The sequence below is a fragment of the Procambarus clarkii genome, chromosome 80 (assembly GCF_040958095.1).
Source record: "Procambarus clarkii isolate CNS0578487 chromosome 80, FALCON_Pclarkii_2.0, whole genome shotgun sequence".
Classification (NCBI taxonomy): domain Eukaryota; kingdom Metazoa; phylum Arthropoda; class Malacostraca; order Decapoda; family Cambaridae; genus Procambarus; species Procambarus clarkii.
Window position 1 is genome coordinate 10,663,244 of NC_091229.1, and position 12,929 is coordinate 10,676,172.

Genomic DNA, 12,929 nt, shown 5'->3' on the forward strand with positions numbered 1-12,929 from the left:
ATTGGTAAAGATGTTCAGATTGGGTACATAAAAATTGGGAGACTGGGTAGTAAAAGATACAGATACACAAGATTTATAAACATCATACAGCAGATTGGCAGCACATATAGGAAGAAGCAATGATCACAATGGTAAAGATGTTCAAATTGGGAACATAAAGGTTGGGAGATTGGGTAGCAATAGATACAGTTCAATTTTAAGGCAAAAAGTGAAAACTATGAAGATGAAATTAGGTACTTTTTAGCATTGATTTTGAATGATGTAAAAGTTGGACAGCTTTTCAATTCAGTAGGGAGTGAGTTCCATAAACTTGGTCCCTTTATTTGCATAGAGTGTTTACACAGATTATGTTTAACTCTGGAGATATCAAAGAGATATTTATTTCTGGTGTGGTGATAATGGGTCCTATTACATCTGTCCAGGAAGAGTTTCAGAGCAGGATTTGCATTTAAGAACAAGGTTTTGTAAATGTAGTTGACACAAGAGAATTTGTGGAGTGAGATTATGTTTAGCATGTTTAGGGAGTTAAACAAGGGGGCTGTGTGTTGTCTGAAAGCAGAATTTGATATTATTCTGATAGCAGATTTTTGCTGGGTGATGATGGACTTGAGGTAGTTTGCAGTGGTTGAACCCCATGCACAGATACCATAGTTGAGATAGGGATAGATTAGTGCATAATATAGAGAGATGAGAGCAGAGTTAGGTACATAATATCTGATTTTGGAGAGTATACCAACGGTTTTAGAGACTTTCTTAGTTATGTGTTGTATGTGGGTACTGAAATTGAGTCTCTTGTCTAGGAATAGGCCAAGAAACTTTCCATCATTTAAGTAATGAAGTAACATGGTATATTTACTCACTATAATGTGGGTGCTGAATGCAGAACATGAGAGAACATATATTTACTCCAAACTAATATAATTTCATTATGAAATAAGTAAATAAGTAGCATCAAAGGAAGTCGACGGTCCAAGCGTCAAAGCTGTGGAGCGACCTATCCAAGATATATCGTTATTTGGAAAGTGTTTGTTGGCATATCCAGTTGTCGCACTTCTCTGCACAAATTATCACAAATTTAAATTATAATGTTAACAAGTAGAATACGTATTTTTAATAAAATCTAACATAACTAGCCAGAAAACATTTAACATTTATTACAAAATATATGTTTGGAAGTTAAATCGACTTCATAGGACAATAGTTTTGTTATATATACTCGTTATTCGTTGACATGCGTTCGATACTTAAACGCCATGTACTGTACTTATGTAAAATCTCCCATGTCTCTTCGCTCATCTCACCGAACCCTACAGGCTCTGTGATATATTGTTTAATTAATTGAGATTCACAAATAAAGCTTATAATTGTACATGTTATCAAAAAGGTAGAGCTTAGTTTAGTTCATTTATTATGCACCCCATACCCATCCTATGAGCGATAGTGGAGTGTTACAGAGGCACATAATGGGCTCAGGGACTGAGCCCCACAATTCATATAGCCAAGCAAGTTATAATCTTGATAAGCTAGTTACAAAAGTCAATGCACATTGTCACATCAACAATGGGCTCGAGACCGACCACAAGTACAGTTTATAATTTAAGCAACTGACATATATGGAGGGCTAGTGTCACAATTGATATGTTTATCCTACACATAACCCCCTCTCCCCTATCCAATGGGCAGCGGTGGATAGGTTACAATCAAGTCGTTTTTTGCGTTTTATTCAGAGATTAGATCTTATTGGGTGAGGAAAGATATTCATATTTTAAAGAAGGCTTCTTGGCTGATGCTCTCCATTGATGGAAAATATACTACCTTTTGAAAATCAATGTTAGTTTGATCTAGATATTGGAATTAACGAAAGTATTTATGTCATCAGAAAGGTAGAAATATAGGCTACATTTAAAATCCTTTGTCATATATATAACTGAAGTGAAAACGAAGATATATGCGTTTTGATAGTTACTTGATGGCTAGCTCTGAGAGTGTGAAGCCCTGCACACCAGTCAATAAATTGTATAATTAGTTTCCATATATTTTAATTAATCTTAAAAATCTATATGTCAGAAGAAAGGAAGATGTAGCCGTTAATGTGACAACACTTAAAAATATATATCTCTTAAGTTAAGTAAAAAATACCACCTTATCGCCGGTGTCCGGACACATGAAAACTACCTAGGTATCAGTATCCAGCCAGGCGGGGATCACAGGCTGCACAATACTGATAAATTATGTAATGCATTACTTGTGGTCCATCTCAAACCAATTTATGATGTGACGACTTATAGTGAATTTTGTAACTAGCTCATCAAGATTGTAACTTGCTTAGCTAAATGAATTGTGGGGTTCGGTCCATTCATTTTCTTTATTATGTACCCCATAATACCCATCCCGTGGGCGGTGGTGTAAAGGATTACAGAGGCACATAATCGGTTCAGGAACTGAACCCTCTAGTTCGTTTAGCTAAGCAAATAACAATCTTTTGACGCTAGTTACAAAATTAATAATGTACATATACTTATGCATACATGTACATATACATACGTATACATATATACATACACATACATATTTAATCACCCACACAAATACACACATCAGTAATCTTTTGTGTCACAAGTGATTCAACAAGAGGCTCACAACAGTCACTATACAAGGCACTTTACATCTATGAGGAGTCGCACAGTTACTAGTCTTGCTCCACACCCACCCAACTGGGCGGCAGCTTTACAGTTACCTGGTGTTATTCTTCACCTATATCTCTTTATCTGGTTAATCCATATTTACATTATGCAGTTCAGGTTTTGTCGTCATACTATAGTTTTTAGTTTAGTTAATTTATCACATAATGGGTTCAGGGACTGAACACAATTTATTTATCTAAGCAAGTTACAATCTTGAAGAGCTAGCCACAAAATTCATAACACATCGTCACATCAACAACATGTGTTCGAGATCGACCACAAGTACAGTTTCTAAATTAAGCAAATGCCATATGTGGAGAGCTAGTGTCACAATTGATATGTTTGTCCAGCACATTTCCACAGTAGTTTGCTGAATCATTATAATAAGCATAAGTGCTATGACCAGTGTAATTTGGGTTATGTGGCCTGGATGATGGATCAAGTGATTCCATAAACTGGTCGATAGTACCTGTGAGCTCATTGTTAAAATCTTCAACTGATGAAGACTCAGATGAACTGCACCAATCTGACACATGAACAACAAGATTGTCTCGTTGATCGATGGGCACAGCCAGCCTCTTCCGCTTGAACACTCCGCCGGGGAGGATAGAGCTGCCAATGCTTACAGTGGCTAATATGGCCAGATGATCAGACGCCATATCTGGCACTATTGATGTGGCACACACGGTGTGGGCGACGTTGAAACCGAGACATAGATCAAGAATACCTCCGTAGATATTCGTCGGTTCAAGGTCACCCACAATCTGTGCATCATCGTGAGTACCGAATAGTGACACCAGTTGGTTGCCGTTACGATTATTGAACTGCGAAATACCCATATTCCTATGCCTAGCGTTATAATCACCTATAATGATGGTAGGCTCAGTCTGAATACAGATAGGAAGGTCAGCATAATTAAAGTTACAAGGAGTTGATTATTTAGTACATAGTTGTTTTTCTCTTTAATTGGATGATAGACGGGGAGTCTTTAACGTGATTGGGAATACATTCATACACACATACATACCTACATACATACATACATACATACATACATACATACATACATACATACATACATACATACATACATACATGCATACGTACATACATACATCCATCCATATATACATACATACATACATACATACATACATACATACATACATACATACATACATACATACATACATACATACATACATACATACATACATACATGCATACGTACATACATACATCCATCCATACATACATGCATACATACATGCATACATGCATACATACATACATATATACATACATACATCCATACATACATACATACATACATACATACATCCATCCATCCATCCATACATACATACATACATACATACATACATACATACATACATACATACGTACATACATACATACATACATACATACATACATACATACATACATACATACATACATACATACATGCTGTTGGGGTTTCCACCTCTCTATTATTCTCTACCCTTACTCTGGGGTGAGCAATAGTTATGCTCAAGGTAACTCACCGTAGCCCTGCGGGTCTTCCCTCGATCCTCACGGCGCCACTGCACGCCAGGAGAGTCTCCCAGTCAATCTTAACGGCCTCTTATTAAGAAAGAGTGAGAACACGACTCGTTCACATCGACTGTCGTGTGCCCTCCCCAACAATAGGGCTCTACGGTTATCCACAAGATCGCCAACTGGTGTTTTTAGGTGGCCAGTAACACCATCAGTGGACTGGTGTATTTAGTGGTAGCCTTGGCAAGGTCACACTCAAAGATCAGGAATCAGGCAGGTACTTATTGTTATCACTCTATGTTTACCAGTATAATATAGCCACAAGATCAATGGAGGGGATGATAAAAACACAAAGGGAGTTTTGTATTTTACTTAAAATGTATGAAAGATGTCACAAGGCCACACAATAATCGATAAATCAACTGATCCTGACTCGGCCGGTAATTCCCACGGATATTATGCGATCACTAGAGGGCAACACTCTCCCCTCCTCATCAAGTGTCAAGAACAGCTGATCGCAATGGCCTCTCCGCGCGAACTTGGCTTGTTTTCTAGATTCACGCGCGCTGTTTCTTTAAACTTTCCAATATTACTAGAAACTCGCACACTCGATATTGGCACAAATAAACCGTATTACTCAGTTACACTGTACTCAGGCTCAAACAGTCTTTTCTACAATCAATGCTATAATGATTCACTGTAATGGCTTCACATTGTTCTTCACTCAACCATATATTATGAAATATTAACACTGGAGTTTTCAATACTTTCTCTCGTGGGCGATAACGCAATAATTCACTGTACTCACAAATGATTATTCACTGAATGAACATAGACATATATATGGTATATAAATCAATCATCAATACATGGAAAATAAATAGTTTCTGGGCACATAGCCTAACCTCCAAATACTGGCATAATCTTATATATAATTCACCACTATATGTTCATATCAAAATCTATAGAAAGATATACACAACACAGTAAATTTATCACTGGTTCCTGGTGCCTGTACACACCAATAATCAACATGAATATTACAAGTACTCTTGATAGTACTGTCCAGCACACTGGTGCTTTACCGTGACATGGGTGAGACTTGCTCACGACATATAAAATCCTCAGGCTAGATAATATAGCCGAATAATATAGCTAACTAAAGGGGAATGGGGAGGGAACTAGAACCACCTACTTCACCCTATCCTCCGATGAGAGTCGAGATGTAGCTCCTGGTCCTCGTGTCGGGAACGCCCCCACACTACACGTCGTCGTGTCCTACCAGAGCCTCTCGTCGTCCCACCGTTTAGCGCGTCGTCTCCGTGCCTCCTCACTGCAGGTCCGTCCTCCTTCTTGACTTCTTGAAGGTTGGAGTCGGTCTCCTGGCCGTCGTCTTCTCCCAGCAACAGCTGTCGCCTACGTCTCAGCTACAGTCGTCCGGTTTCCCCAACTAGTCCTCTCTTCCTCAGCTACCCAGTGGCTCTGTCTGCCACTACGCTGTCACGAACTGGTGAATTGTCACAGACGTCACGTACGTCACTGCACGGCTTCACTGCTACTGGCACAGTACCTGACTGGAGCACTTGTTGCTCAAATAACCGTCAATTCCCTCTTCTGGTTCAACACATGAACTAGGGAAGACTTCTCAGAGTACTGGCGGACTTCAGGTGACGCGTAAATCCACGGGAGCGAGGTACAACTGTCCTACTGACAAGACCATCCGTCGCACGTCCGACCTCTATGACGTGTCGTGTCTGACTGCTGGCGCCAGCTTGGCGCGCTGGCCGGACCCCCTTCCTTCGTGACGTCACTTTTACTATGGGAGGTTTTCATTGGCTCCCGGTGCCACACTGCTGCCGGTGACCAATCCGGTGCCACTGACGTCACACGGTTTTGGCGGGAGATCAGGGAGGTAAGCGCCATCTTGGCTCCCTAAAGGGCCTATACCACAGGCCAAAATATTACTATTTCACAAATTTCTCGGCTCTCCGAGAACACTTCACTCTCTCCCATGTATCAAATTGTAGCCTGCAACGTAGAGAACGCTTGGGAAAAGTAGACATGACTCTTACTGCAGACGTGGGAGAATTACAAGGGGGGGAACACCGTCACATACCCCTCCCCTTAAAATAAGAGTCATGTCTCGTTAGTGTATGCGGGATAGGGCGTCCGCTACTACGTCGTCCTTCCCCTTGATGTGCTTGACCTTGATCCTTGTCCGACTCTCAGTGCGGGTGAGACTGGTGCCGTCCGCCCTGGACCACTCTTCTTCCTCCTCTGGGAGTTCTCGGTCCCTCGGTACACTCAGACCCGTCTTCCGCTGGGTTTCTCGGGACATTGTTCCATCCTGCTTGTCGGCTCTTCCTTCCACAGTGAAGAAAGGTCTCAGGCGGTCTGCGCGACACACCTGTTTCTTTCGGGGTCCATCCGGCTTCCCAATCTCGTACGACACTGGACCCAATCGTCGCAGCACTCGGTACGGTCTCTTGAACCGCGTCTTGGTCGCTCTTCCTTTACCTGGCAGCACAACCATTACTTTGGATCCGGCCTGAAAATTCCTCTGCGCAGCTCCCCTGTCGTACCACTCCGACATCTTGCGTTGCGCCTTCTTCAGGAGTTTCCTAGCCAATTCCTTCGCTCGAGTGAGACGTTCTTTGAACTTCTGGACATATTTATTCACCGTCCTCACGGTCGCTCCTGGAGTCCATCGTTCCTTCATCATGAATAGCATGGCATATATAATATAGATAAATGGAAAGTAAGCCTTCTCAGGACCCACACGTCCTCCTTCGGCCTTACTAACCAATTCGGGGAACTCCTCCTGCTGTAACTCTCCGAGACGAGCGCGGTTTACCCCTGGAGAACCGGTGAGTGTCACCTGCAACTCACCATTCGGGCTACTTTCGCCCTCCACTCGTTCTCTGGGTCCTACGCAGAGGTGATCTGTTCCCAGGCTGTCAGTCGTCTCCTCAGCCCCATCAGATCCACAACCTCCTGGTTCTTCACGTTGTCTCGGTGCCACAGTACAAACTGGGATCGCCACCGGTGCGATTCCCTTCTCGTCCCCACAGGCGTTCAACTCCCCGCCTGTCTCCTTGTACTGTTCTATGCACTCTTCGCCCTTCACGAGATGCGGGAGGACGTATCCTCCACATGCGTCATTCCCCAAGATGACCTGCGCCTCCATCTTGGGCATTGATGTACAGACTCCCACCACTAGGGTCTGGCAGCCATAGTCGGAATCTAAAGTTACCTGGTGTAGGGGCATCCTCACTGGGCCTCCCACAGTGGCCACCCGTGCCACCCCCACACTGGTACTTTCGTAACCCTCGGGGAACAGGGTTTCACTTACCAGGGTAAAGTCAGCCCCAGTGTCTCTTAGCATCTTCACTGGGATGGGGTCTGCGACCCCCATCCTTACGGTTCCTTGACACATGAATGGGTGAACTTTCTTCTCCCCATTTAGCACGGATTCATCCCGCACTCCCTCGGCCCTCTGGTCCTCGAACATCACTAAAGCAACGTGTCCCCGCTGCTTTGGGCGTCTGCATTCCCGCGCGACGTGTCCGGATATTCCGCAGTTGTAGCAGCGGCCCCTCGGCGGAGACCATCCGCCACCGCTCGCCTTAGCACTGCCTCCAGAGGCCGTCACACCCTGTGTCCTTCTCGCCTCACTTGTCGTTTCCTTCGTTGCAGTAACAACGTCCGGGCTCTCATCTTGCCTCTCCTCTATTGGTTCCACAACATCTTTTGTTCCTCTGTCGTCCCATCTCGAGCGGTGGGACCTGGGAGAACTCGCTCCTGTCCTCCATCCATTCGTCCTCCTATAATTCCTACTGCTTCCGGAGTACGCAGGTGATCGATGCTGTCCCTCTCGGCTTGGGCGTAGTACTTCCTCTAACATGTCGGCTCGGTCGGCTGCGGCCCTTAGGTTCTTTATGTCCGCCTCCTTTATCCTCATCCTGATCTCAGGAGAGAGCACGGACATAAACTTTTCCATGGCCATTAGTTCCTTGATCTCTTCGGCCGACCTCGCTTCCTCGGAGTCCAGCCACTTAAGGAGCTTTCTTTCTATGTGCCTCGCCGTCTCCGCATACGATTTTCCTGGTGACCGGGTACATTCTCTAAACCTCTTTCTGTAACATTCTGGCGTGAGTTTAAAGGAACGGAGCACAGCTCGTTTTACCACATCGTAGTTGGTGCATTCTTGGAAGTCGAGCATAGTGAATGCTTCACGAGCTTCACCCGTGAGCCTCCCTTGGACCAACTCCGCCCACTCCGCCCTCGGCCACCTCTTCATAGCAGCAACTCTCTCAAAGTGATCGAAGTAACTTTCGGCTTCACTAGGCACATAGACCGGCAGGTCTCGTTCCCTCACTCGTCGGTCTTCCTGTGGCGGCGGAGCAGGTATACCGAGTCCTAATTCGGCTCGCTTCAGCTCTACCTCCTTTTTGGCTTCTATTTCATATCGTCTCAGCCTAACTTCTTGCTCTTGCTCTTCCCGGCGTAGCTGTGCTTCTAGCTCCTCACGCCTTAGCTGCGCTTCTGCTTCTCGCTTTTCTCTGCGCTGCTGTGCTTCTGCTTCTCGCTCTTCTCTGCGCTGCTGTGCTTCTGCTTCTCGCTCTTCTTTGCGCTGCTGTGCTTCCAGCTGCAGCTTCATTATTTCCAGCTTTATGCTGTGCCTGCTGCCGCTGGATCCCCTGCTGCTTCCACCAATACTCAGGTGTTCACCCTCACTGGCAGGTGTTCGGGGCCGTTCCTCCCCCAAAGCTTCGTCTCGAGCCTTGAGCTGAGCCATTATCTCTAGTCTTCTTTCACCAACTCGGGCAGATTTCAGTTTTATTCCAAAATGATCCGCTATAGCCTGTAACTGTGCCTTGGTGCACTCTTCCAGCACCTGTTCGTCTCTAGAGTCAATAAACCTGGTTACTTTATCATCCTCCATCTTGTGCTATGAGTGGTAACCTGCGCCTGATCTCTAACACCACTGCCACGTACCACCACTGCAACCTTTACTTCGATCGGTATCCTGGCAAGGTCGCCAATGTTGGGGTTTCCACCTCTCTATTATTCTCTACCCTTACTCTGGGGTGAGCAATAGTTATGCTCAAGGTAACTCACCGTAGCCCTGCGGGTCTTCCCTCGATCCTCACGGCGCCACTGCACGCCAGGAGAGTCTCCCAGTCAATCTTAACGGCCTCTTATTAAGAAAGAGTGAGAACACGACTCGTTCACATCGACTGTCGTGTGCCCTCCCCAACAATAGGGCTCTACGGTTATCCACAAGATCGCCAACTGGTGTTTTTAGGTGGCCAGTAACACCATCAGTGGACTGGTGTATTTAGTGGTAGCCTTGGCAAGGTCACACTCAAAGATCAGGAATCAGGCAGGTACTTATTGTTATTACTCTATGTTTACCAGTATAATATAGCCACAAGATCAATGGAGGGGATGATAAAAACACAAAGGGAGTTTTGTATTTATCTTAAAATGTATGAAAGATGTCACAAGGCCACACAATAATCTATAAATCAACTGATCCTGACTCGGCCGGTAATTCCCACGGATATTATGCGATCACTAGAGGGCAACACTCTCCCCTCCTCATCAAGTGTCAAGAACAGCTGATCGCAATGGCCTCTCCGCGCGAACTTGGCTTGTTTTCTAGATTCACGCGCGCTGTTTCTTTAAAATTTCCAATATTACTAGAAACTCGCACACTCGATATTGGCACAAATAAACCGTATTACTCAGTTACACTGTACTCAGGCTCAAACAGTCTTTTCTACAATCAATGCTATAATGATTCACTGTAATGGCTTCACATTGTTCTTCACTCAACCATATATTATGAAATATTAACACTGGAGTTTTCAATACTTTCTCTCGTGGGCGATAACGCAATAATTCACTGTACTCACAAATGATTATTCACCGAATGAACATAGACATATATATGGTATATAAATCAATCATCAATACATGGAAAATAAATAGTTTCTGGGCACATAGCCTAACCTCCAAATACTGGCATAATCTTATATATAATTCACCACTATATGTTCATATCAAAATCTATAGAAAGATATACACAACACAGTAAATTTATCACTGGTTCCTGGTGCCTGTACACACCAATAATCAACATGAATATTACAAGTACTCTTGATAGTACTGTCCAGCACACTGGTGCTTTACCGTGACATGGGTGAGACTTGCTCACGACATATAAAATCCTCAGGCTAGATAATATAGCCGAATAATATAGCTAACTAAAGGGGAATGGGGAGGGAACTAGAACCACCTACTTCACCCTATCCTCCGATGAGAGTCGAGATGTAGCTCCTGGTCCTCGTGTCGGGAACGCCCCCACACTACACGTCGTCGTGTCCTACCAGAGCCTCTCGTCGTCCCACCGTTTAGCGCGTCGTCTCCGTGCCTCCTCACTGCAGGTCCGTCCTCCTTCTTGACTTCTTGAAGGTTGGAGTCGGTCTCCTGGCCGTCGTCTTCTCCCAGCAACAGCTGTCGCCTACGTCTCAGCTACAGTCGTCCGGTTTCCCCAACTAGTCCTCTCTTCCTCAGCTACCCAGTGGCTCTGTCTGCCACTACGCTGTCACGAACTGGTGAATTGTCACAGACGTCACGTACGTCACTGCACGGCTTCACTGCTACTGGCACAGTACCTGACTGGAGCACTTGTTGCTCAAATAACCGTCAATTCCCTCTTCTGGTTCAACACATGAACTAGGGAAGACTTCTCAGAGTACTGGCGGACTTCAGGTGACGCGTAAATCCACGGGAGCGAGGTACAACTGTCCTACTGACAAGACCATCCGTCGCACGTCCGACCTCTATGACGTGTCGTGTCTGACTGCTGGCGCCAGCTTGGCGCGCTGGCCGGACCCCCTTCCTTCGTGACGTCACTTTTACTATGGGAGGTTTTCATTGGCTCCCGGTGCCACACTGCTGCCGGTGACCAATCCGGTGCCACTGACGTCACACGGTTTTGGCGGGAGATCAGGGAGGTAAGCGCCATCTTGGCTCCCTAAAGGGCCTATACCACAGGCCAAAATATTACTATTTCACAAATTTCTCGGCTCTCCGAGAACACTTCACTCTCTCCCATGTATCAAATTGTAGCCTGCAACGTAGAGAACGCTTGGGAAAAGTAGACATGACTCTTACTGCAGGCGTGGGAGAATTACAAGGGGGGAAACACCGTCACAATACATACATACATACATACATACTTACACGTCCAGTCAGCATATAGCTATTTCGGGACAAAATCCAATACAGTTTATATTGGTGAGACGCCACTGTGATGAGGAGTTTAAATATCACTGGAACTGTAGGTTAATGTGTGACATAAGTGAGGTTAGATGAGGCATCTACAAGCATCAGCTGGAGGCTGATGGAGTGTTGTGGAGGCTGGTGGTACTATGTCCAGATGTTGGAGGATAAATTTGACTCTCCCCCCCCCCCCCCGACATTGACCGCAGAACGTCTAAGGTTACTTTCCACTCTTGCTTACCAAGGGTATAACCACCCCCCCCCCACAACACACACACATGCATCAGATTCTTAACTTACAATATTTATGATTTACCAATTTATGTTACTACACTGACTCTCAATTTCACAATATTGTATAAACTTTGATGAATCGCTCGTCTATGGGTCATCCAATAATGTTAGCAGACTTCTAGATGTTACCACTGCTAGGTTTAGGCTCGGCTACAAGTACGTACCTCTGGGAGTTTGTAACATCTGATGATGTAGATTTGACTAAATGTAAACCTCTGTCAGCAGAACTTTTCGCATACTTTGCGTCATTATATAATGGAATGTGAAAAAATCGCGGAATTTAAAGATAACAACATCTATAGTGTCCATGAAATGTGTAAGTACTTCATTCATAATGATGTGCTGCCCGAAATCTTAGCATCCAAAATTTGCATACTGTAGGTAATGCATGCACATGACTGTAAAGCTGCCGCCCAGTTGGGTGGGTGTAGAGCACATGACTGTAAAGCTGCTGCCCAGTTGGGTGGGTGTGGAGCACATGACTGTAAAGCTGCCGCCCAGTTGGGTGGGTGTGGAGCACATGACTGTAAAGCTGCCGCCCAGTTGGGTAAGTGTGCAGCACATGACTGTAAAGCTGCCGTCCAGTTGGGTAAGTATGCAGCACATGACTGTAAAGCTGCCGTCCAGTTGGGTGGATGTGGAGCACATGACTGTAAAGCTGCCGCCCAGTTGGGTAAGTGTGCAGCACATGACTGTAAAGCTGCCGCCCAGTTGGGTAAGTGTGCAGCACATGACTGTAAAGCTGCCGCCCAGTTGGGTAAGTATGCAGCACATGACTGTTAAGCTTTATATAAGCTTTATATAAAATTATAAACTGTACTTGTGGTCGGTCTCGAGCCCATTGTTGATGTGGCAATGTGCATTGACTTTTGTAACTACCTTATCAAGATTATAACCTGCTTGGCTATTTGAATTGTGGGGCTCAGTCCCTGAGCCCATTGTGTGCCTCTGTAACACTCCACTATCGCTCATAGGATGGGTATGGGGTGCATAATAAATGAACTAAACTAAGCTCTGCCTTTTTGATAACATATACAATTATATGCTTTATTTGTGAATCTCAATTAATTTAACAATATATCACAGAGCCTGTATGGTTCGGTGAGATGAGCGAAGAGA

The 12,929-nt window shown here is 44.8% G+C and overlaps 1 protein-coding gene across 1 annotated transcript in view; it reads right to left on the reverse strand.

Moving 5' to 3' along the window:
* Positions 1-926: 926 nt before the first annotated feature.
* LOC138357833 (ice-structuring glycoprotein-like) overlaps positions 927-12,929 on the reverse strand; it is a 33,086-nt gene continuing 21,083 nt past the window's right edge. The window contains exons 5-6 of the mRNA XM_069315009.1: positions 3,311-3,448; positions 927-1,055 (exon numbers count right to left, since the gene is read on the reverse strand). Coding sequence (XP_069171110.1) covers positions 927-1,055; positions 3,311-3,448 — 267 coding nt within the window. The remainder of the gene's footprint in view (positions 1,056-3,310; positions 3,449-12,929) is intronic.